Source organism: Candoia aspera, chromosome 7 (genome assembly GCF_035149785.1).
Source record: "Candoia aspera isolate rCanAsp1 chromosome 7, rCanAsp1.hap2, whole genome shotgun sequence".
Classification (NCBI taxonomy): domain Eukaryota; kingdom Metazoa; phylum Chordata; class Lepidosauria; order Squamata; family Boidae; genus Candoia; species Candoia aspera.
In genome coordinates, this window is record NC_086159.1 from 28,451,147 (window position 1) to 28,475,585 (window position 24,439).

The 24,439-nt window shown below is 38.6% G+C and overlaps 1 protein-coding gene across 2 annotated transcripts; it reads left to right on the forward strand.

Moving 5' to 3' along the window:
* The first annotated feature begins 205 nt into the window (after nt 1-205).
* On the forward strand, nt 206-14,102 carry EIF3L (eukaryotic translation initiation factor 3 subunit L). Of its 2 annotated transcripts, XM_063307980.1 has the most exons (13): nt 206-340; nt 626-674; nt 1,171-1,381; nt 1,740-1,819; nt 2,703-2,764; nt 2,918-2,987; nt 3,619-3,692; nt 4,227-4,398; nt 6,255-6,409; nt 8,513-8,683; nt 10,116-10,613; nt 11,465-11,545; nt 13,908-14,102. In XM_063307980.1, the coding sequence occupies exons 1-13, from the start codon at nt 311-313 to the stop codon at nt 13,944-13,946; spliced, it is 1,692 nt and encodes a 563-aa protein (XP_063164050.1). In that variant the 5' UTR covers nt 206-310; the 3' UTR covers nt 13,947-14,102. The 2 variants fall into 2 exon arrangements, with proteins under 2 accessions (XP_063164050.1, XP_063164051.1); XM_063307981.1 differs by lacking the exons at nt 206-340; nt 626-674; nt 1,740-1,819 and having other exon boundaries at nt 1,303-1,381.
* The last annotated feature ends 10,337 nt before the right edge of the window (nt 14,103-24,439 follow it).

Sequence of the window (24,439 nt, forward strand, 5' to 3'; positions counted from 1 at the left end):
CTTTCATAACAGAATTAACAGTAGCAAATACGGTTTTTCTAAGCATGATTGCTGCGATACTTATATCATACGTACTCTGAATGTAACATGTCTACTTATTCGGGTTAACGACAGACCAACGCTTCCCCCCCCATCCCCACACCATTTTAAGTCATCCGCCATAAACTAACCACTTATATCGGCGACTTCCGGTTTACGAGGGAAGTTCCGCAAATTTGGTGGCCGGAAGACTTTCTTTGCTGCAACTCTCTCAGCCTGATCGGCTCTTCGACGGTGTGCGTTTTCTTTTTTTCGTGATCTAAAGCCGCCTATGTCCTATCCGATGGAAGATTACGATGAGGCAAGTTTCGCGTATTTATTCACTGAGATCTTGATTGGCGTGTGGGAATTGGGATTTTTCTGGATGGTTTACTTGGAGTTTTCAGATAAAAGAGACGGGCGGGTGCCGCCGTTCAGTGGAAGGAGGAGGGGGGCAGCTAGGCTGAGTTCTCACTAAAAGCAAAGCAGAGAAGGGTCTGTCCCAGTCGGGTGAGTGTTCACATTTGAGGGGGCAACGATTAAGCATGTTGCATCGTGTTGTATGTGCCAGGTTCAAGCCTCCCGTTTCAACCCTCTCTTTTCGCAGGGCTCTTACGATCCATATGCTTATCCTGGGGATTATGATTTACATACAGGTGAGTCCCTATACTTTCACGTTGATGAACGTGTTACTGACAGTTTATATTCCTGGAGGATACTATCATAGATGTTTCTCGTTCTACATAAACGATGGCAGTACCGTTCAGAAGTGCTTTGAGTTCAGCTCACTTCTTTATCTAATTGCTACAAAAATGGAAAACTCTAATGATGCCAAAATGTTGACATGGGCTGTGATGTCATAATGCAAATGCTGCCATTATTTGCAACATGATATCTAACACAAGTATGAAAGTAATGACATTTGCATGGATGACATTATAAGTATGTTATCATTCCTCTTCTCTCCCTTCTCCCTTCCTGGCATATGCCCATGTTCACATTTGAAGAACTTAATAGGTAAAATTGATGTGAAGTGTTTAAAAATGGGGATTCTAAAGATGCATATCTTTAAATGTTAGGTGCAAAATGTTGCTATTCTGTATCTTCCTGATATTTTGCTTTGGTATAGTTGTTATAACTTGTATTTCATAGGAGATCCAAAACAGGATTTAGCCTATGAACGGCAATATGAACAGCAAACCTATCAGGTGATTCCAGAAGTGATAAAAAATTTTATCCAGTACTTCCATAAGACTGTTTCAGATCTGATTGACCAGAAAGTGTATGAGCTTCAGGCCAGTCGCATATCTAGCGATGTCATTGATCAGAAGGTATATGAGATCCAAGACATCTATGAAAACAGGTATGATTTCATTTGCTTCAGAAAAGGGTGAGGATTACCAGTGTGGCTGGTTCTCATTATAGTCCAATCAATTACATTAAAAGAGAGATAAAATATTAATGAGTAAGCAATACCCAGCTGCACATTTGTGAATGTATCAATGGAAATAATCAAGGATTATGCAGGTAGCTGTCTTGTTCTGTGCCACTGAAAAATCTTGTTCTTTAGCATCTTTCTTACCACTTCTGTAGTAGAAAACTTTACATATGTAGACTTGGTAAAAAAGTGAGAGGAGGTCATGCATATTGAGGTAGTTTATTTTATAAGTTTATTATACTCAGTCATGCCATGATTTTCTAAACACTGATATGTGTTGCAGTTGGACCAAACTAACAGAAAGGTTCTTTAAAAACACGCCATGGCCAGAAGCAGAGGCTATTGCACCACAGGTTGGAAATGGTAAGAATTTTTAATAGAAAGTTTCATTCTGACTTTTTCCTGCATTGTAAGTGTTAATCTATTTTTTTTGAACCAGTACATTTAAAGAAGACAGGTTGAAGATTGCACTGAACTCTCTTAATTTCCAAATGATTCCTTTAATCTAACAAGACTTGTCACATGCGATCTGATTTGATCCACATTTCCAACATTTATATGATAAGCCTAAAATGAGTTTCAATAGACTTTTTATTCTTTTTTATGGTAGAAATACCTGGCTTGTTTTTTTGTACTGAAATTGTCAGACTCATAACAAATTTAAGATAGAAGGAAGAGGCAGTATAAAAAAAATATTTTGTCCTTAAACTTTTGCCTCCTACCCAACTGTAATACGGTCTTGATATCATCATAGTTTCAACAAGTTAGAGGGTCTCTGTGGTCAGAAGAAATCTCCTGTCTTGACCATTTTCCAGGCTTGCATCACTCAGTATCCTTGTATAAATTTTTAACAATATAGTCAATGCGTGAAGATTTTTATGGTACACTACTGTAATTTTTAATACACAATATGACTAGTTTTTCTGCCTTCTAGCAAAATAAGAATAGCCTGTTTTTATTATAGTTGCAGTCCATGGATCTCAATGGAAATGTAGGACCAAAAACACTCAGTGGTGCCCTTGTGAAATGCACCATTTCTGACACATCTCAGATTGCTCATTAGCAAGAGGGACTGTATTCAGATGAAAATGTGCTCATAATATATTCTATCATATCATATTCACTAACTTTCAGACAGCATATGATGTTTTATTTGCCAGGGCATAATTTGAAAGACCAACTGACTGGAAAAAATCAGAGGCAAATACTTTAAATAAAATGATTTATAGCTTTTCTTTCATTGTAGATGCTGTGTTCCTGATTTTGTACAAGGAATTGTATTATAGACACATCTATGCTAAAGTCAGTGTAAGTATCAGGTTTAGATTGTCCTTAATGAAAAGTACATTTACTTGTTCAATTGCTCTGTTTACTCAGAACTCTGAGATCATATACTTGTTTGGATCATGAAACCCAGGCAACTATTTACTATTTACTATTTCCATTTTTTATTTATTGCAGGGTGGCCCAACCCTGGAACAAAGATTTGAGTCTTATTACAATTACTGCAATCTCTTCAACTATATTCTTAGTGAGTCCCTAAGATATAATTGTATATGTATAATCCTTTGTGTCGTGGAAGGGATAATAAGAATATATCTGCTATATTTAGAGTAAACTTAAGTCAATTTAGCATCCTAGTATATAACCTCTGTTCCCCAAATGTGCTTTTGCTTCTTGAAACCTTCTGAAGCTATCTCACTCTTTGTGTTAGTATCCTTAAATCTTTTTTTTTTAAAGAAATATCCACTTCTTCCCTTGTTCTGATTTTGTACAGCTCTCTTTGGCTTCTCCTCTTCCCTTTTGCATTTTGTTCTGCTAAGGACAGGGCCTTCTACGATATAGTGCCTAGAAAACAATGCACATATGTTAAGCTAAACCAAGAAGCAACAGTGCCTGCCCTAGAAAAATTGGTAAATGTTCCATTTTCATTAAGTAATGATGGGATTTACTTTGGATTAAAAGTAACTCTGTCCATTGGGAAATGTAAACAATTTACTCTTAAAGTTAAGCTTGTAACCTGACTTTGGAACTTTGCTCAGTCCGTTAGTCCAAGATTTCCTCTTTTCTTTATCCTCTTTTTGATAAGATGGGGTGGGAGTGAAAACATATAGATTCTCTTTGTCTTGTACTATTGATTCTATATGGATGTTCCTCTCTAGATGCAGATGGCCCAGCTCCTCTAGAACTACCCAATCAGTGGCTCTGGGATATTATAGATGAATTTATATATCAGGTATAAAAATGGATTGTTCTCTTGTGCCTATTCCATGTGACCTTTTTTTTTAACAATGATGAAAATCTACAAGGAAGATTGCTAGGATCAGATGCTAAGTGTACAGGCAGTGTGTAGAAAGCTTCCCAAAGCAGCAGGATTTCCAGTTGCTTTGCGGTTGGAACGTTTATATCTTGCCATTTGGGTCTTAGAACATTACAGATACCCAGCCATACATATGCAATGAGCAAGGGGTTTATTTATATATTGATATATAAGATTGCAATTTGTATAGAATTGTGTGTGCCTGATAGAATTTAAACTCTGTTTAGAGCCAGCTCTCTTTGACATAGACTGTAGATATTTTGGATAGGAAAATGCCTATTGTTAGTGACTTTGGATAATATTTTCTTCCTTTTCTTCCTGCCTTTCGGTAACTGCAGTTTATTTAGTCATTCATTCAATTTTATTCTGGTTGTGTAAAAAAAATAAGTATTCAAGGAGGAAAATAATACCAGCCTCATTTTCTCTTGTATCTTCTATATCCTTGTAAAGTTTCAGTCCTACAGTCAGTATCGCTGCAAGACTGCCAAGAAATCTGAGGAAGAAATTGATTTCTTGCGTTTAAATCCTAAGATCTGGAATGTCCACAGTGTTCTCAATGTGTTATATTCCATAGTGGACAAATCCAACATCAACAGGCAACTGGAAGTCTATACTAGTGGAGGTAAGGAGGTTAATATTTAAAAACGAGTGGCCTTTTTGAGTTTCAGCCTGACTGCAGACTGAGTGAAAATGCAGCAGAGGTCTCTCTGTATCTTTAGAAATAATAATGAGGGGTGTGCAAAATAATACATCATAAAATGTTCTGACTGTGGAATGTCCAATTTTGAAGTTTCCTGAATACTTAAGTCAGAATGGCGTGCTTTGGGAATAAGAATATTCTGCGATAAAATATTAGAATATCCCCAACCCCAATTTTTATGGCTTTATTTGGCTTGGTTCCCCCTTAGCAGAAAACCAGGACTATAAGATTAAGAGACATACTTCCTTGTTATCTGTGTGATATATGCAACTTAATCAAATGTTTGTGCTAGTTTTGTCCAATTCACATTATTTACATAGAGCAAAATAATCTGAAAAGTAATGCTTGAGTTTAGTTGGTATACAGAAGAAAATTTGCAGTATGAATATATTAATCCTCAAAGTCACATATGGCTTATCATAATAATATGTTTATAAAGCAGTCTTCATTATATCTATTCAGAAGTAAGATTTTTATTTGATTTACTTCCCATAAAATAGACTTAAGACTGCAGCGTTAGGCCATAATTTTTTGCATATACATTTGAAGTTAAATCCAATATAGGTCAGTCTATTAATTCTTTAACAAGGATAGAAAAAGGATAGAATCAAGTAGATTTGATGTGTGATTGCACATTAATATCTCAAGTAAAGGTTTTTAAGTAAAAACAAAAGAGGGACAGTTGTTTCATATTGATTAATGTGGGTAACATGGATGTTAATTTAGATTGGAAATGCTGGTATCCTTAGTAAGTGAAATTAGTAATATCTTAAAATCTGTGGGCAAATTCCTATAAAGGTCTTTGAATTATTTTGGTTCCTGATCTTGTGTAGTTATACCAGGAGATTTTGTTTTCTTGAAAGCAAACACCATACATAATATCAGCAAAATAAGGATAAAAGTTAAAATGTATGTATGGCATAATCTTTCAACAAGTCTTTGTCAAGCAAAACAAGAAACCAATAATATTCACACAGAATGAATTTTAGAAGGATAGGAAAAACTGTATTATCACAGTTTCTTGCAAGATTGCCTCTAAAAAGTTCTTAAATGTTGCCAAATGTATTTTGGCCTTCTGCCCCATCCTCCATGACATATCTATAAACTTGAGTCATAGTTCCAAGATCTCTGAAGAGTACAGTATTTATTTATTAATTTAACCAATTTATATGGCTTCCCAACTCACAAATTATGACTCTGGATGGCTAACATAGGGTAAAAACCAGAAACATAAACCAATACAATTTTTTAAACAACAGAGAATATGATATGACCTAGGCAAACCCATAATCGTTCGATATTCCAATTCATCCAGCACCCTGACCCAGTGCTTGCGGGAAAAGCCAGGTCTTCAAAGCCTTATGGAAGGGCAGCAGGGCCAGGACTGCATGAAACGTGGGGGGCATGCTGTTCCAAAGGGCAGGCACCATGACTGCCTGCAGGCACCCAGAGGAGGCATGCCTGCTGGGTCCCACCAGTAACACCGTCTTATGGAAGGGACCTGGAACATGCCTACCCTGTTGAATCTTGTGAGGTAGGCAGAGACAATTGGACAGTATCTAAACTTACCACTATCAGTGTTCAGTCTCTTAATGATTAATAATAATTACCTAGTAATTTAGTCATATGGAATGTCCAGCAATCTCATTCTGATCATGGGTCTTCTGCTATTTCATTCTGATCACGAATCAAGCTGGCAGATTGAAAATTGCATTTTTATTTGCTGTTCTGTTTAGAGGTCACATATATATTTTCAAATTCTTTCTTTTTTCCCCTAGGTGACCCTGAGAGTGTTGCTGGAGAATATGGTCGTCATTCTCTATATAAGATGTTGGGCTATTTTAGTCTTGTGGGTCTGCTGCGCCTCCATTCATTGCTGGGTGATTACTATCAAGCCATCAAGGTTCTGGAAAACATTGAGCTTAACAAGAAGGTAATAGAGCCAGCCACCTTTGTGTTAAGAATGTTCTTTTTTTTTTTTAGGAAGGTTTTTTTCTTCTGGAATATTTATTTATTTACATTTATTTATATGGCCATCCATCTCACCAATACGGCTCTGGGCAGCTATAGTTATATTTATATAAATATTCATATGACTATTTATTTTCAATATTGAAACTGGCTCTGGTTTTCAGAATGTTTTAGCTGATGAGATCCAGATTCTTGGTGTCATATGTGACAAGTATAGAATCTTTGTTCAGTAGGATGAAATGTTCTGCAAAAAGACTTTTAGGTAAACAATGGATGTCAAGTCATTTGTCTCCAGTTCAGTTGAGCCTGGTGAATATCTGAAAACTTTGTACACTGAGAATTCAAGCTTATGTTTTTATTCTTAGTACTGAAAAGAGATGTGCAGTCTCTTTATAAGATTCTGTTGTTTCTATATTCTCAGGCTTTTAAATATTGAGTCATCTGTTCAGGTTTCGCATTTCATATGATACGATACTTCCCAAGATATACTGTAATCTATATTAACACTAATATATAATTTAGAAGATTAAGGCACATTCCAAAACTACGATCTACAAATATGGCTTCTTTCCTTCTCTGGTATCTGTTAGCTGTGCTTGTCCCCTCATGCACTACCTACTTTTTCCCAAACCTGCTATTGCCCTGATTCCAAATAAATCATGTAAGTTGTATACTACAAAGAAACTAATATGAAGAAAACCAGTAATGTATAATCTATATTTGGGCTATATTCAGCTCAAACAGCCCCTTTGATTTCACACAGGATTGCCATGGTTTCTCTTGATAGCTACTTGCACCTTTAGACCACTTCTGTCAAGAGTCATATTATGTATCTGGAAAGTATGAAGTTGGGGTAGATTGTACAGGTAGTCCTCGAGTTACGACCATTCAGCGATCATTTGAAGTTACAATGGTGCTGAATGAAGGGGCTTACAACTGGTCCTTGAAGTTCTGGCCGCTGCAGCATCCCCACGATCATGTGAACAAAATACAAGCACTTAGCAACCAGCTCATTCTTACAACTGGTTGCAGTGTCCTGCGGTCGCACGATTGCCATTTGCGACCTTCCCTGACGGCTTCCCACAAGCAAAGTCAATGAAGAAGCCAGCAGGGAAGGTTGCTTGGGTAAGTCTTGCCCCCCCCCCAGCATTTCTTCACTCTCACGCACCATGCCCTTCTTCCCCTGTCGCACCCCATCCCTTCTTTCCCCGGCCTCCCTCGCTCGCATGCACCCCGTATGCTGTTTCTCCGGTCTTCCTGCACTTGTACACACACATCCCATACCTCCAACATGTGTAGCCTGTACTGGACCTCCCAGGGCTTCTCCCACCCCCCTGTGGCACCCCCACACTCTTTACCTGGGATTCCTTTTTCTTCCCGCTTAACAACCCACGCGTCTGGGGTTACGACAGCAACTGGGACTGCCTGGATTGCCATCACTAAGCGATGCTGTCATGTGACATCACACTTTACGACCACATTGCTTAGCAATGGCAGTTTTGGTCCCAACTGCAGTCGTAACTCAAGAACTACCTGTAATATGAGATCTCTGCAGTGGTGAAACTATTAACATTGTACCTTTTAACCACATTAAAAAATATGTATCTTTCCTCTTTTGCAAGCTAGCTGAAGATACTATTTAAAAAAAAGACTATGATCAAGTTCAGGTTAAAAATGCTGAATAAATTGCTTTAAAAATCATACTCATTTAAATAAAGTAAAATAACAATGTCTTGTTGCTCAGATTTAAGGTGCCCTGTATCTCTTCATTATGTTCGCTGCAAGAAACTAACAGGCCTATCTCTCTGAAAGTTGTAGGAATAAAATGCTACATTAAGACTGAATAAGGATAACATGGAGGTGCTCTGCTGCAATGCTTCAGGGACACTATAGAGATCACGTTTGCTTCTACCCATCTCTCATTTCTAGATTGAAGGAATTTAGAGCAAAGTTCTTCCATCATAGCCTTTGGAATGAAGCTGTTCTCTCCTTGTAGTGACTGATAACATTTCTTTCTTGACTTCTCACTCACTTCCAATGTTTCCTTTTTCCCTTCTCTTCCTAGAGTATGTATTCACGAGTGCCAGAATGCCAAGTCACCACCTATTACTATGTTGGCTTTGCATACTTCATGATGCGACGTTACCAAGATGCTATCCGTGTCTTTGCTAATATTCTCCTGTATATTCAGCGGACCAAGAGCATGTTCCAGAGAACAACCTATAAATATGAAATGGTAAAATGCACTCAGGCTACTATCCTCATTTCTAACAGTTGTCCTTGAAAATTCTTTCCTAATGCATTTGCTAACAGTGCCATTTCTTCTGAGACATAATGATCTTCTTTCAGCACAAATCTTTCAGTATATATTTCACTGATATCAAGGAGCATGTTGTGGACTACATTACCCACCTTTCAGCTTCCAGTTAAAGTCAATCTGTTTAAAATTTTGCAAATACTTTACAGTATAAACTGAGCCTTATTTACCTTTCTAGCACCAATAGCTCCCTCTAGATGCGTCCAATATGTAACTGATTAAATCTTTCAGGAGACTGTTTATCCTTTGTTCCTCTTCATTTGCCCTAGATATGTCAAACTTCAGCCTTCACTTTCAGACCCCTTTGATAAGGTAATCTTACCTATTCCCCTAGTCTGCTGTGGTGCTGCTGATGTCCTCTCTCCTCCCCCCGCCCTTTCACAGTACTGATGCTATTTTTGAAATTGGTTTCTACAGGACAGCTGCCTCATTGTGAACTGCCCAAACCTTTGTACTATTTGTTAATGTGTCCTGTCTGGTGACCTTTCCATTCTGTTGCATTGGCAGCGTATGCATATGGTCGTATAACACTCAATTCCTCTTATTCCTGTTGCTGCTTTCTTAAATCTGCTAGATCGTTTGCTTATTGGGTTGGTCTTCAAAATTAATTTTCAAAGAACTGAGAACTCTTTGGGATTTTGTTTTTGGGCATGAAAAATTATATATATATAGGTTTAAGACATTGAATAGATACTTGTCTGAGGTGCTGTCTGCAACGTTTCTGGGCCGTTCTCTTAAGTTTTCACTGTACCATTTTCTCTGCTTGGTTTAATGCAATAATACCATTATTATACATTTGCTTATTAAACATTTCACATACTGTGCCTCACAGCCATATGAGGCAACTCATAGTATGTCAGTTTTGGAGCATTCCTAAAAGGAAACGAAGTGGCAAGTATAGGGAGGAGGCTTGAAAATAGTGGCTTGTCTGAAGCCACCAGAAGCAAATACATACATTTACATTTATTTGCAACCATAGGTTTTAGCAAAAACCAAAAACGTATAAATTTCAAAGCACTTTTTAAAAACGTTTTGTTTATATATTAAGCCACTCCAGTTATCAAAAGGACTTGGGCCATTCATCAAAGAAATGCAGAGAGAAAATGATGCCACTGCCTGTGTTCAGGGAGCTTAATGACACAGAGCAGCTTTCACTTTCCAGCTATGTGCTACTCTAGTTTTTGCTTGTCTAGTTTTTGCTTATCAAAGCTACCTATGAATTCATGACAGAAGTAAGACTTCGGAGGTGTGGCTTTTTTCCACCTGGCCAGTAGCCACCGCATCATATATATGCTTACATGTAAAGAGAATTTATCTTGAATGTTTCTCACAGGAGTTGTTTATTTTTCAGATTAACAAGCAAAATGAGCAGATGCATGCTCTTCTGGCCATTGCTCTTGCCATGTATCCAATGCGCATTGATGAAAGCATTCACCTGCAGCTTAGGGAGAAGTACGGGGACAAGATGCTACGGATGCAGAAGGGAGACCCCCAGGTATATGAGGAGCTGTTCAGCTATGCTTGTCCCAAGTTTGTCTCGCCCGTGGTACCCAACTACGACAATGTGCATCCCAATTATCACAAGGAGCCATACCTGCAGCAGCTGAAGGTCTTTGCTGATGAAGTCCAGCAGCAAGCCCAGCTGTCCACCATCCGCAGTTTCCTAAAACTGTACACTACTATGCCTGTGACCAAACTGGCTGGCTTCTTGGACCTCACAGAGCAGGAATTCTGCATCCAGTTGCTGGTCTTCAAGCACAAAATGAAAAACCTGGTCTGGACAAGTGGCATCTCTGCTTTGGATGGAGAGTTCCAGTCAGCTTCTGAGGTGGATTTCTACATTGACAAGGTCTGTCAATTGACTTTTCTCCATCCCTTCTGAAAGTGGTATATAATTGTCAGGCCCAGCCCGAGAACTTCAGAGAATCAGTCCATTCAAACTCCAATTCTTTATTTGCTCACACTGTATAGGCGGAACCTTGCCCGACGAAAGCAACTCTACCTAACCTCAGGGGAAATAACCTGGGAAAGCTCTAGGGCGGGGCTATTCTGAACCTCTTGGTTTTCCCACATTCGCTTCCTGGATTGTGTCTCCTCTTACCTTGTCCTCCTCCTTCTAATGTGCTCTTTCCTTCCTGAGAATCAGCAGCATTACTGAAATCCACCACAATAATACCTGAACTTGATACTCTTTAGATGTACTGAACTCCAGTCATCAGGATGGCTGGAAAGCATCATCATCAAACTCACTCACATCTTCTCTTGGGTTGGAGTTGCTTTATACATGGGAGATGAATCTGTGTTGGAACCTGATGTAAAAACTAGATGTTCTCACTCTTCCCTTGCCTTGAATATTTCGCAGGGGCTGTATAACAGTAGAATGGGGCCCCAGCCTTTCTCTGAAGCCCTTCCTTTATGAAACCAGATCACTAGGCCACCTCTCTGAGGGGCATGAGCTTTAGATAGGAGCCCCCAAACAGGCTAAATCCAGCATAAGAGAATAGCACACAATATGACAAGTCTGTTTTCATTTTCATGACAGCAAGTTCTTATTATCTGGACAGGCATCTCTTGTTTTAGCATAATGCAAGGCAGTATGAAAATAAAACCCTAATCCCAGCCTAGAGCAAACATAATACCCAGCAGTTGTCTCCTAGCAGAGTCCTGATATGTTGCTAACTTTTACTTGTCTCTTACCAGGACATGATCCATATTGCAGATACAAAAGTTGCTCGACGCTATGGGGATTTCTTCATCCGTCAGATTCATAAGTTTGAAGAGGTAAGTTAGTTGCTGAATGCACAGGAGAAACGTATTAACCAATAAATGAAATAGCTTCCAAAAACCTGGTGGCCATGAAACTGCTGACTTCTTTATTGCTTCAGCTTGGCCTTTTTTTCATACAGGGGTGGTCAAATATTAAAAGAGCAACAGTTGTTCCAAACAGTATTTATATGCAGCCCAGAAATGAAGAAATCACTGGGGTTGCTGCCCTCTTTCTGTGAGAGAAGGGAGTTGTCCAAAGAGAAGAGGAAGAGAAGGCATCTTCCTCTGCATTCTGCTGCCTAGAGAACATAATGTGGCTGCATTAGCTTTCCTGAAGAGGTCACTGCATCACCCAGAAATCCATCCAAGGGGATTAAAGATGTGTGCAAAATAGTTGTCCCATGTTCCTCCTTTTTGGATACTGAAATGGCTTGGTGCCTGTATATGTGTCATTTAACAGGGGATCACAGTGGAAAAACTGAGGGAAACTACCAGATGAGCATCATGTAAAGCAGTCTTGTAATGAAGTCCTTAAAGATTGTCAGACTGCTGAGAGTTGGCAGAGTCTCTTCTGGAGGGGGGGGGATGGCTTTTTCTCCCAAGCACCTGCTTTGTTTTTATTCTGGATAGAAGAGCAAGAATGGAGAGCTTCAACCCTTCTTTGCCATTCCACTTGTTCACCAGTATTTGGTTCCTGATTACTTGCAACCATCAAATCATATGTTAAATACAAGGTTTATTTAGAGTTGCGTGGTGCACTTTATCATCATTACTTTAAAATATAACAATAAAAATACCGGCCAGCTTCATAAGAAGGTGCATGCATACGTAGCATCAGTTATAACTATGCTTTTCAGATGTCTTATTTAATCTTAAGCATAGTAGATAACAGATTGCTTTGAGCTAGCATAACTGTAGTTATGTTGAAAAGTATGGTTCAGGGGATCCCTGCTGCACAAAGAGTTTGTCATAAGAATGAAGAGTCAGAGTCAGTGGAAAACGTCCTAGACTGCAACTGTTATGCAGGGGCTTGCCAAGATTTGATCCAGCTTTTATTACAAATAATGCCAGGCAGATCTAATTTTGAACATGCTAATTTTGGGCTGTCTAATGGAGATCACGAAGTGACTCTTAGAACGGCCAATTGTTTGTTTGTTTTTTTGCAGTGGCTATCAAGCAAAGGATACAACAAATGGCTTAATCAGAAATGGCTGAATTATTTTGAATATATTACCTATAGCTGAGCTATGTGAAATAATTATACTCTATTTTTCCATATTGCTTAATGTAGTAATTTCTGTTTTTATATTTATATTTATATATATATATTCATTCATGTTCCAAATCAACAACTCTCTAACATCACCACAAGCATTCCTTTCACATTTATTTACCAATACATTAAACAATCAAGGGCATATCATACATCCTCCCTGCTGAATACTGAGTCATTTGCTAAGCGTTCCATTTATTCCTACACTTGTGATACTTCCATCATGCACTGATCTTACTACAGTCAGCAGTCAATACTCCATAATGATACAAAACATTCCATAATTCAGGCCTTAGTTACTTTATTGGACTTATTTTCTAATATATCAAATGTGGAATAATCTTTCTTTCTCACCTTCATATATATCTCAGTCACCTGCTTAAGTCTTTTCTGCATATCTCTTATACAGTACAGTTCCCTGCATCCCAGCTAGGAGGTATATTGTAGTTAATTGACCCACCTTCAGAATGCATAACTTGTTGGTAAAATTGACGGGGGGGGGATTACATGATTGCTGAGGGAGAGAATATGGAAGTACCTGGAAATGCATAATATAGAATAAAAGTTTGGAGAAATGGTGCAGAAGATGAAATAATATAGTGGTAATGAGGTTTCTGAAAGCTATCCCAAGAGCAAAAAGATTTGAGAGAACAGTCTAGATCAATGAATACAAATTCTATGCAACCACTGTCCATCCTAGCTATGAACCTCCCAATTTCAAAAACATGAATCTTCTTTTTCTGTTTTTTTTTTAAAACAAATTGAATAGTCATTTTCCAGGAATGATGATTTCTAAGCAATTTTGTCAGTATAAACTTTGGACAAAATGCTGTTAAAATCATTTGCAGCTTGTATAATTTGCAGATGTCCATCTGTTTTTGCAAACTTGTAGGTGGTGTGACCTCAGATCTCTCCACCTTGGTAAAGTCTTCATATGGGCTAGATCTAATTCACTCACTCAGCTGCAGTCAGCCTTCTTGGTAGGGTGTGCAGACACCTGCTTGGAAAATGTATAATTGGCCAATGACACTGAAGTGCTTGACTGTGGGTATTTCTCCCCCCCATCCCAAAATTATCTTGTAATTAGATGTCTGTCTCTTTCAGTTAAATCGTACCCTGAAGAAGATGGGCCAAAGACCTTGAAACTCTTCTTGAATCGGCTATTTGCCCTATTTTAAGAGGGCAAGCCTGGGAGAAATATGAGCTAAGAATTCTGGAATCTCTGCAATTTTTATTTCGGTAGCACATGGCTATGCTCATGCAAAAAACTAAAATGTCTAATTAAATAAATGAAATATCTTTGTGTCTCTGGAGTTAGTTCATTTGTCCCTTTGGGGGTTGTTGTTTATTCGTTTAGTCGCTTCCGACTCTTCATGACTTCATGGACCAGCCCACGCCAGAGCTTCCTGTCGGTCGTCAACACCCCCAGCTCCCCCAGGGACGAGTCCGTCAGCTCTAGAATGTCATCCATCCACCTTGCCCTTGGTCGGCCCCTCTTCCTTTTGCCCTCCACTCTCCCTAGCATCAGCACCTTCTCCAGGGTGTCCTGTCTTCTCATGATGTGGCTAAAGTATTTCAGTTTTGCCTTTAATATCATTCCCTCAAGTGAGCAGTCTGGCTTTATTTCCTGGAGGATGGACTGGTTTGATCTTCTTGCAGTCCAAGGCACTCTCAGAATTTTCCTCCAACACCACAGTTCAAAAGCATCGATCTTCCTTCTCTCAGCCTTCCTTATGGTCCAGCTCTCGCAGCCATATGTTACTACGGGGAACACCATTGCTTTAACTATGCGGACCTTTGTTGTCAGTGTGATGTCTCTGCTCTTAACTATTTTATCGAGATTTGTCATTGCTCTTCTCCCAAGGATTAAGCGTCTTCTGATTTCCTGACTGCAGTCAGCATCTGCAGTAATCTTCGCACCTAGAAATACAAAGTCTTTCACTGCTGCTACATTTTCTCCCTCTATTTGCCAGTTATCAATCAAGCTGGTTGCCATAATCTTGGTTTTTCTGAGGTTTAGCTGCAAGCCAGCTTTTGCACTTTCTTCTTTCACCTTCATCATAAGGCTCCTCAGTTCCTCTTCGCTTTCAGCCATCAAAGTGGTATCATCTGCATATCTGAGATTGTTAATGTTTCTTCCAGTGATTTTAACTCCAGCCTTGGATTCCTCAAGCCCAGCATGTCGCATGATGTGTTCTGCGTACAAGTTGAATAGGTAGGGTGAGAGTATACAGCCCTGCCGTACTCCTTTCCCAATCTGAAAACAGTCCGTTGTTCCGTGGTCTGTTCTTACTGTTGCTAATTGGTCATTATACAGATTCTTCAGGAGGCAGACAAGATGACTTGGTATCCCCATACCACTAAGAACTTGCCACAATTTGTTATGGTCCACACAGTCAAAGGCTTTAGAATAGTCAATAACCCGTCCTTTCTCCTATTGCTTTAGAATGTAAGAAAACCACAGTGCCCTGTATTTTTAAAAGAAAGGAAAAGAGAATTTGCTATATGTCCAAATGATTTCTCTGAGACTGTGGATTTAATCCCGCTAAGGTTGAGTGCCTTCAGAGTATCCTTCAGATCTTTATAATGCACTATTTTTTTCTTTTAATGTAAAGCACAAGGACAGTAAAGGTGAAACCTCTGAATCAGGCTCAGCTCTTGGTGACTTCATGGACATACCCATGCATGATTTTTGGCAACATCCATGCGTTCTGGATTTTTTTTTAATGTCTACACCCCAATAGATAGTGAAGTTGACATCAGATAGCATCCAATTTTTTTTCATTTATGATGACATTTCTGTGCCTTTAAAAAAAATCGATATTGGAAAATACAGCGAACAAACCTTCAGAGTCTCTTTATATGAAATAGCAGAAATTATGACTACAGTCCTGTGTATGTCGGAAGTCACTCTGTTGAGTGTGGTGGTATTTAGAAGGCATATATAGGATTGGACTGCACAAAGGATAAGCCTGTCTGCTTACATTATGTCTTATGCTAGGGGTTTTCAGTGTGTGACTGACTACAGCACATGTTATGGAATGCTTCTGACAGCAATGAAACAATATTGCTAGAAAAATACCAGGAATCTGTTCATGCCGGACTCCTTCCAGCTTTCCTAGTAAGGGGAAATACATGAAATTAGGACTGCCAATTCTTTCATCTGTACACCCAATGCAAAGCTGGCTAACACCTTTTAGAAAATGTTTGTGTCTTACAATAGGCATACCATGAAATGCTGAGTTCATACAAAAACTGCAAATCTGCAAGCTTCTTCCCGATTAGGAGTCTGCCACAAAGTAGCAAAACAGACTTGCTTTACAGTTTGATATCCAGAGAATCTGTGTGCTTTTCACCACTCCTTTGAAAAACTGCTATGGATTTACTGACTTTCCAGTGGTGGTTTCACTGTGCTCTGTTCTCATCCTCAGTACTTCCATTTCTCTATTTTAGTTTCTATACTTATTCTTGCCAGAGAAGGGAACGAAAACCAATAATAGAAAAACCATGTCATATAAACAATGTTCTATAAAGAAACTTACCAACCTCACTTTTGCTAAAGCATAGTTGGAGAAGATGAAAACTTAAAGCATTTTGTAAATGTCCTTATTGCAGGTGTTTTAAGGCAGTTGGAGATCTGTGTATCATGAAAGTCCTGTTAACAAGAGTACATAGACAAATTTCAAAAGTTTACATTTTTCAGGGCTTTGTAAATGCTAACATGATTCTCAAATGTTATCATAATGAGCTGCTCTAAAAAAAACTTTGTCAGCTATTCATATTGGGTCCAAAACATACATTATGGGCCTCTGGTAGCATCCATGTGGAAGCAAACAAGAATCATCCCTATTTTTGCTAGAGATTCCACCTTACAGAAAAACATTTTGTTAACTGATTTTGGCAGCAGAAAGTGTGATCATAACAGGCTAAATATTTCCTAACTGATAGAAAAGAATAGTGAAGAATTCTGTACTTTGCAGTCTGATATAGCCACACATATTTAAGTCACTGAGATTTCAGTGGAGACTTTTTTGTTGTAAATAGCAGTGGAATATAGATGCACAATTTTAATCGTAACTATTTATTTGGAAGTTAGATGCACATATTTCAATGGAATCTGAAGCCTGTCTTGACTTCTGGGGGAGGTATGGCTAGCTAAAAGTGTCTCTGTGGAGAGCAGAGATGATGACTGCGGCAAAGACCGAAGAACCAGTGAGTAAACCTGTTCTTCGAAACCTCTCTGGACAAGGAGAGGACGAGAGATCGCCCACGTGTGCTCTGGACAGCTGCTCTTCACAAGGAGATCAAAGGCAGCGGTCTCCTGCAGGTTTGAGTGCCAGGAGACAAAGGGATCAATCATCAAGCTCACAACCATTGCAGAGCCCTTTAAAGGACACTAAGTACATGAACCTAGCTTCTAATCACTTTCAGAAATTGCTTATCTAGCCATCTTAAAGCTATTAGACATCTTTGGAATGACAAGTTTGTAAAGCCACCTGGTGAATCTATCTTCATTGCTGAACAAAAGAAAATATTAACTATAAGTTTAAGAACTTAAAAGAATTTGAAATAAATGGCAAAAAGTTAAATAAGATTTTGAACCAAGAAAGTTATAAATGAATTAAGGATCCAGACAAAATTGGAATATTGAAATTTTTACTATAAGATTTTGGAACTAACAGCTTTCATGGGAACCAAAATTATTTTGTCAACTGTTAGTCATAACAGAGATTAGAGACTTTGTGATTTAAATTGGACACTAGAGGGGACTAAAGATTCCAGGCAAAAAGAAAAAAAAAACCCTGCCTTTGGTTTTGATTAGAATTGGGATTTACAAAATGACACAAAACACTATAACATTTGAAATATTAAAGGAGAACTTCGAAGAATGGGGCCAGAAATTAGTAGCCACAATATCCACAATATCTTTAATGATGTCTGCTTCTATGGATAGACTATGTCTGATGGATGTTAATGAAGGAATGCCAGGTGTGAAACAAATCTTGCTTGATGCAGAAATAGTAGAACCAGAAATATTGGATTTTTAAAAAGTGTGGATTACAAGACAGAGAAGGCATTTAAAGTGGAAATACAAGTGACAGGCTAAGAGAATTGCCCAGATAAGAACTCTTTACTGGATATACAAAAGAAGCTGGCTGAGGTTTTAAAAATTAAAGGGGAAATACAAATGATAAATCAAGAGAATGACTGGGATAATGTCTTTTTATGGATTTTATGGATTTACAGAAGAAGCTTGTTAAAGCCTTGAAGAAGCCTATGCAATGGGACAAAGAAAAATTGAAGAAAGATCAAATCCTATGACAATATTTGAATGAATTAAAGATTAAGATTTTCAGAAGTAAAAGGAAGGAATATATAGTTGGTTTATTTGATCAAGGTTAAAATAAGACATGTTTTTATGAAATTCTGGCAACCCTTTACAGACTTTTTGCTGACACTGGGATTGAAAAATTGATGTCTTATGGATTTGCTTATAGATAAGGGATGGGTTATGGGAAGAGAGATATCTGTTTGTAGTCTTATAGTGGGTGAAGAGCTACCTATACTTGTTGTGCTGAAGATTGGAAGTCACTTCTTTATATATTTCTTTTCTTTTTCCTTATTTCACTTTTTTTTTTCTTTGCACTTTTTACTCTCTCTCTCTTTCCTTTCTCTGAGTTTAGTTTGTATTAGTTTTTATTACTGTAATTAAAATCTTCAATAACAGTTATATTTAAAGAATTTGAAGCCTGGTGTTGTATGTGTTTACTTGGAAGTAAAAAGCCTGATTTTACATATGCTTATATAGAAGTTATTGTTTTGTTCAGTGGAATTCTTCAGTAACAGAAATGCGGTTTTTAGCCTTTTTGCAAAAGATCTTTGTCCTGCCACTTGTATGGAAAGAAAGTATATTATAATGAGGATTGGATGGCAAAAGCATTAGGAGTGGTCTGGCTGTGTATGATCTCAATTCTAAGTGTGCAGCAAAATAAATTCTTCAATCTTTTGCAGCCTTTTTGTCACTGAGAGCACTTTTACCAGTATTATATTGTAGCACTGGGTATTGGAAAGCACTGAATTCAAATCTATACTCAAGCCACAAAGGTTTATGGGTGATTTTTGGCTAGTCCCTATCTCTCAGTCCATTTTACCTGGTAGCTGTGTTTTTGGAATAATATGAATTACTCTCCTGAATTGCTTTGAGGATGAATAAGACTTGGTAGAATGTCACGGGCCTACTTTTGTTAAAAGCTATTAGCTACGTACCACTTCAGAAATAATCACTGTCTGCATCAGACAATAGGACTATCAGATTCAGATTTCTGTTCCTATGGTGGCCGACTAGTTGGCTATTGGAAGTTCATGAGGATAACACCATGCTTCCCCAGCAATTAGTGTTAACAAGCACTCTGTCTCTGATACTAGAAGAAAAATAAAGCTCTTTTGATAAATTTATCTGCCAAGTCAAATCCTTTCTTAAAGCTAGCCAAGGCTGCAATTATTTCTGTAGTTTAACTATGCTCTGTGAAGAATTTCTCATATTAAGTCTCATGCTGTTCTTCATTTTTGTCTAGCTAGTACACCTGTTTTAACATTTCATAGATCTATAGGTTTGCTTCAAACACCCAGAAGATAAGAATCTTCTCAGGCACTTTCTTGTTACAGAGATGCTTCCTGTGGCATTCTCAAATCCAGCCTAGGTTCAGAATTGTGCATTGTCTTTTAGCAAGCATGATCAAATAGGACATGAAGTGGTGTTATATTTGCACCTGTTACCATTCACTGCACAGTTCCTGAGAATGAAAATATCATGTGCTGCACATTTATGCCAGCATCACACTTCTGTCAAGTGGCAAAAGGTACGGGTGGATTCACTTCATCACAGCTGACCTTCTGAAAAGACCTTCTGGCCAGTTGCTCTTTGTAGCAAGAGGAAGGACAGGCTGTTTCAGTCTGTGCCTGGCACCAACTGAAGCTAAAAGAATTCAGAGCATGCAGCCACATCAACAGAGAGACCAATTGTTGAAATGCTGGTGAAGTTTCTGTATAGCCACATTGTTTTTAAATCTCAGCTCTGGGCTCAACTACCATAATAAATTCTGGGTTGAAGTAGCTCAGTGATAAAGTACCCTCAGAACTCTAACTGCTGAAATCATGAAATAAAATTGGTTGTTACAAGTGATTAGTTTCACATTTCTTGACAGGGAGATACTGCTTTACATGACCAGATCCAATGTAAAGTTGGTGCTGACCAAGCAAAATGACCTATCTATATGGCATACCATAATTTAAATTGGCTCCTTACCCACTTGCATCCAGTATTAATTTGCTATCGTGGTGAGTATTCTGGTCTTAGGGTCATGTCATAGAAGTGCCAATGAAAAACGGCTTTTTTCAAACAAGACGCCAAGCATACAGAATACTATGCTGATATATTTTTTGTACATAATGTTCTATTTTAATTGACATAAAATCCTGCACATTTGATCAAAGGCATGCTTCCTTGTAGATGTGGAATCTTTAAAAGTCTCAGTATGAGAATATAGGCATCAAGCTGGCTGTCAACACCTCTCCGTGTGTACTAAGCTCTCTGCCCTACCTGATTTCATTTTTTTAAAAAAAGATTCAATTTACAAAATAAATGGGAAGCTAATGGTTGCATAGCAAAGCATAAACTCAAGCATAATTTGTGTTTTCAACATTTCCTCTAGATCTTACATAGTGCTCAGAGGCACTCATAAAATAAAGTGATAGATAATTTCAGCCTGATGGAAGTGAGTCCACCTACATAGAAAAAAGACAACACTAAACTACTATGGATTGGCATTATGCAAAATCCTGGCCTGTGCATAGCTAGATTCAGAACCAGTGAATAGATGGGCTAAGTAGACAATTAGCAATCCAGGGGTGGTTATGCCTGTGTTTTCTCATCTCCCTTATTTGAAGTCAGGCGTTTTGCTTGCCATTTCTAACCTATTATGGCAATTGTTTACTTAGTTTGATTCTGAATGCTGCTGGCTTCATGCTGCTTTTGGAATCTCCAAGCCTAGTCTTAAAATAATTTCACCCTTCCCAGTATTATTCTATGGATAAATGCCTTTGAAAATCTCCCTCTACCTTCTTTGCTAGCTTCAAGTAATGAAATTCAGGACCAATTTAAAAGTACTTTACACAATGGATAGTTAAACTGGGATTTGCTACCAATGAGGAACACCAATTTAGATGGTTTTGATGGGATTAATAATATGCATGCAGAGTTGGTTATCAGTGCCTATTAGGCTTTATGGCGATTTAATACCAGTTTACTACTTTAGTAGCGTATGTTAAGTACCACATGCTAGAAAACAAGAATTGGAGAGGGAAATCACTTCCTTTCTGCATTTGCAAACTTCCTGAATGCATCTGGTTGGCCACAATCTGATACTGAGTGTTGGACTAGACAGGCTGTTGGTCTGATCCAGTAAGACTTTTTTTATCTTATTTTGAAGACAGTGGGCATTCAGCCAATTGAAAAAGCCCAAGCGATCATTGTACGGCCAGGTGGAGAAGGGCAGTGCTATATACAGTATGTGAAAAGGCTGTTCTGTGTACAGAACTGTAGTTCACGGTGGAGATAAACATATTCTGAAGCCTGGCCAAGGCTTAGCTCACTTCAACAGGTTGGCACACCTCATCAGCCAACATGAAGGGTCAGGCTAGAAATTTGCTTTTAAAATGGAAAACTTTCTATCTGTCATAGTCTGGAGTCAGTCAGTTGTCTAAGATATTTTTCATAGAGGCAGGACTGGAATGTTTCAGCCTGGACACTGACAATGGATTGCCATCTAACTTTTGCTGACTTGTATACCAATTTTCCATCTCTGACTTCAGACTTGTCTGTGTTGGTGGCTGATAATTATGAAATACACAATACACTGATAATTCTGTCAATAAGTTACGGAGCACAGCTTACAGATTAGGTGAGTGTGTGGGGAGCGGAGGAATGCACAAGGCTTTGAAGCCTATTTTATAAATGTTTATCATCCACTTTCGTTCTTCCAAGATTAGTGCAAGCCACAAGGAATGGTGTGCTCTGCAGTACCATGCTCTTTCTGCATCTCATCTCAAAATTATGCAGCATATGTTGTGTGTCTGAATAATAACAAACCTTGAACTTATTACAAATAGATATAAAGAACTTTCACTTTGTGTGATTTCCAGCATCTTCAAATAGTTAGGTAAAAGGGCCATACAGTGCTGCTGCTTCTGATTGGCTGCCTTTTCTCCCTTGTTAATGCTTTGTTCTTAGGGTTTTGTTTTTTAAATACTTCAATAAAAAGGTACACTTTCATGATAACTGAAAATAGATGAACTTTTTCCCTCCTCCCAGCCATTTGTCATGTTCGCTTCCTGCCCAGCCCTGAAGTACAGCTGCAGCTGGAAACCATCTCAGCATTCAGTTTCTTTGTATGCCGTTTTCCCATGCTCAGCATCAGAAGAGTTCACATCCTACAGCAACATTTAAAAAGAGTTTCATGGCTGAACAAAACTGAAACTGGCACATAAATGTTAATAACCTAATCAAAAGTTATATGAATTAGCATTAGATTTAAAAATTGAGTAGTGATTCAGACAAAGGCCTAATGATCAAAGGATTTTATCCCAACTATAGCAGAGGAAAATAGTATTGCCAAAATGTACAGGCAGACCTGGGGAAGTGGGGGACCTGACCGCCCCTAATCCACTCCCAGGTGGCCTTTAGGCATCTTAAGCAGCAGGAGCAGCCATTATAGCTGGAGGAGCCCATGAATGGAAGTGAATCAGAAAACCTGGTTCTGCTGTCTCCCCTGGGGTGGGAGGGGCACCAGTTTTTCTTGGGGGTGGCTAGTACTATAGATCTCTCCCCAACGAATAAGATCTTCGCCTCTTGGATTTTATATCTATTTCCGCTTTATTTATTGGGTTGTGATATTGTAATTTATATGCTTTTAAAATTTTTGATTTTATTGTAAACAGTCCAGAGTCCCCCTTTTGGGAGAGATGGGCAGTAATAGAAATTTGAAAAATAAATAAATCAATCAAGGAAGGAAGCTGTTTCCTCACTAATGAATTAAAGCATCTTCTAGCACTGGCCAATTATTGCAGAGATAAAACAAAAGCTGTCCTAAGTCTTGTTATGTCGGTACAATGATGTTACAAGTGGGGATCCTGCCAAAGAACAGCTTCCTGCCCCTACAGAATTCATAGCCAGATGGTACGACAGGACTATGAGCTCAGGCAATGCAGCTCCATGCCCTCCTAGGTCCCTCTCAACACTCCCAGTTTTCAGGTAAGATTTACATCAGTGTTTCTCAACCTTGGCCACTTTAAGAAGTGTGGACTTCAACTCCCAGAATTCTCCAGCCAGCATGGAATAGATAGAACTCCCAGAATATTATTTCTATTGTTTGTACCTTAGATGCTACCTGAAGCCATTCTATCTGATGGCTTTACAAACTATTGCAGCATTTGTAGTGCTTACATAAAGGGCAGTTAACTGTAGCGTTGCAAGGCAACTGATAGTTCAGAGCCAAACAATTCTGTGTGCATATGTAAAGGTGAAGTTGATGCTTTGCTTTGGCCACAACAGCTCTAACAAAAATCACACCCATCCACACCTATCTTGTGCAACTCATCATTCCAGTCTTCCTTGTCTGACTGGTCTATGCAGTTTGATAAAGTTTCAGGTAAAGTGTTTGATGTTCCACACCACATAGAACTGCCACTACACTTTTATGGAAAATATGGTGTAATTCTGTACATCACAGTCATCATAAAGTATTATTTGCTAACTTTAAAAAAAAATCTTCACTTTTAATGGGTGTACAGTGACAAAGGACCTTATAATGAAGTCCCTGCTTTGAACAGCATCCCCCACCACTATCTTCTTTTCAGCTGGTCCTGAGATACTCACATCCTTGACATCCCAATACTGCACCACTTTAAAGTTTATACAGGAGGAAAAGCCTTCATAATACAGTAATTATTGGAGGAGATATGGGATTATTACAAGGCAATGCTCAATAAGAACCTTCCTTCCTGCCCCCACAATTCTCAAATGCAAGCTTATCCTTCCTCCTTCTCCCAGATCTATCTGTTATCTCTACAGGCTGGCTCTTTAACCCTTTGTTCTTTTCTTTCTTGTCCAGCCGCCCCCCACCACTCCTGTTACAGATAGGCTGCTTTTTAAAAAAAAATTTATACCGCCTTTATTATTTTTATAAATAACTCAAGGTGGGGAACTTACCTAATATTCCTTCCTCCTCCTATTTTCCACACAACAACAACCCTGTGCAGTGAACTGGGCTGAGAGAGAGTGACTGGCCCAAAGTCATCAAGCTGGCTTTTATGCCTAAGGTGGGACTAGAAGTCAATAGTCTCCAGGATTCTACCTGGCGCCTTAACCACTAGACCAGACTGGCTCATTTCAGCCTCTTTCTTCTTTCCTGCTGAACATAAAACTAAGGCAACCAGTAACACCTCCCAAACTGATTCAAAATTTTCTAAGGCAAAGAGGAGGACTTGCACAGAGCCTGTATTGGGCTCAATCTCTTCCACAAAAACTGCAGCTTGCCTGTTGTCCTGTTAGCCCCTCCTGATTGTTCATTGCTATTTTC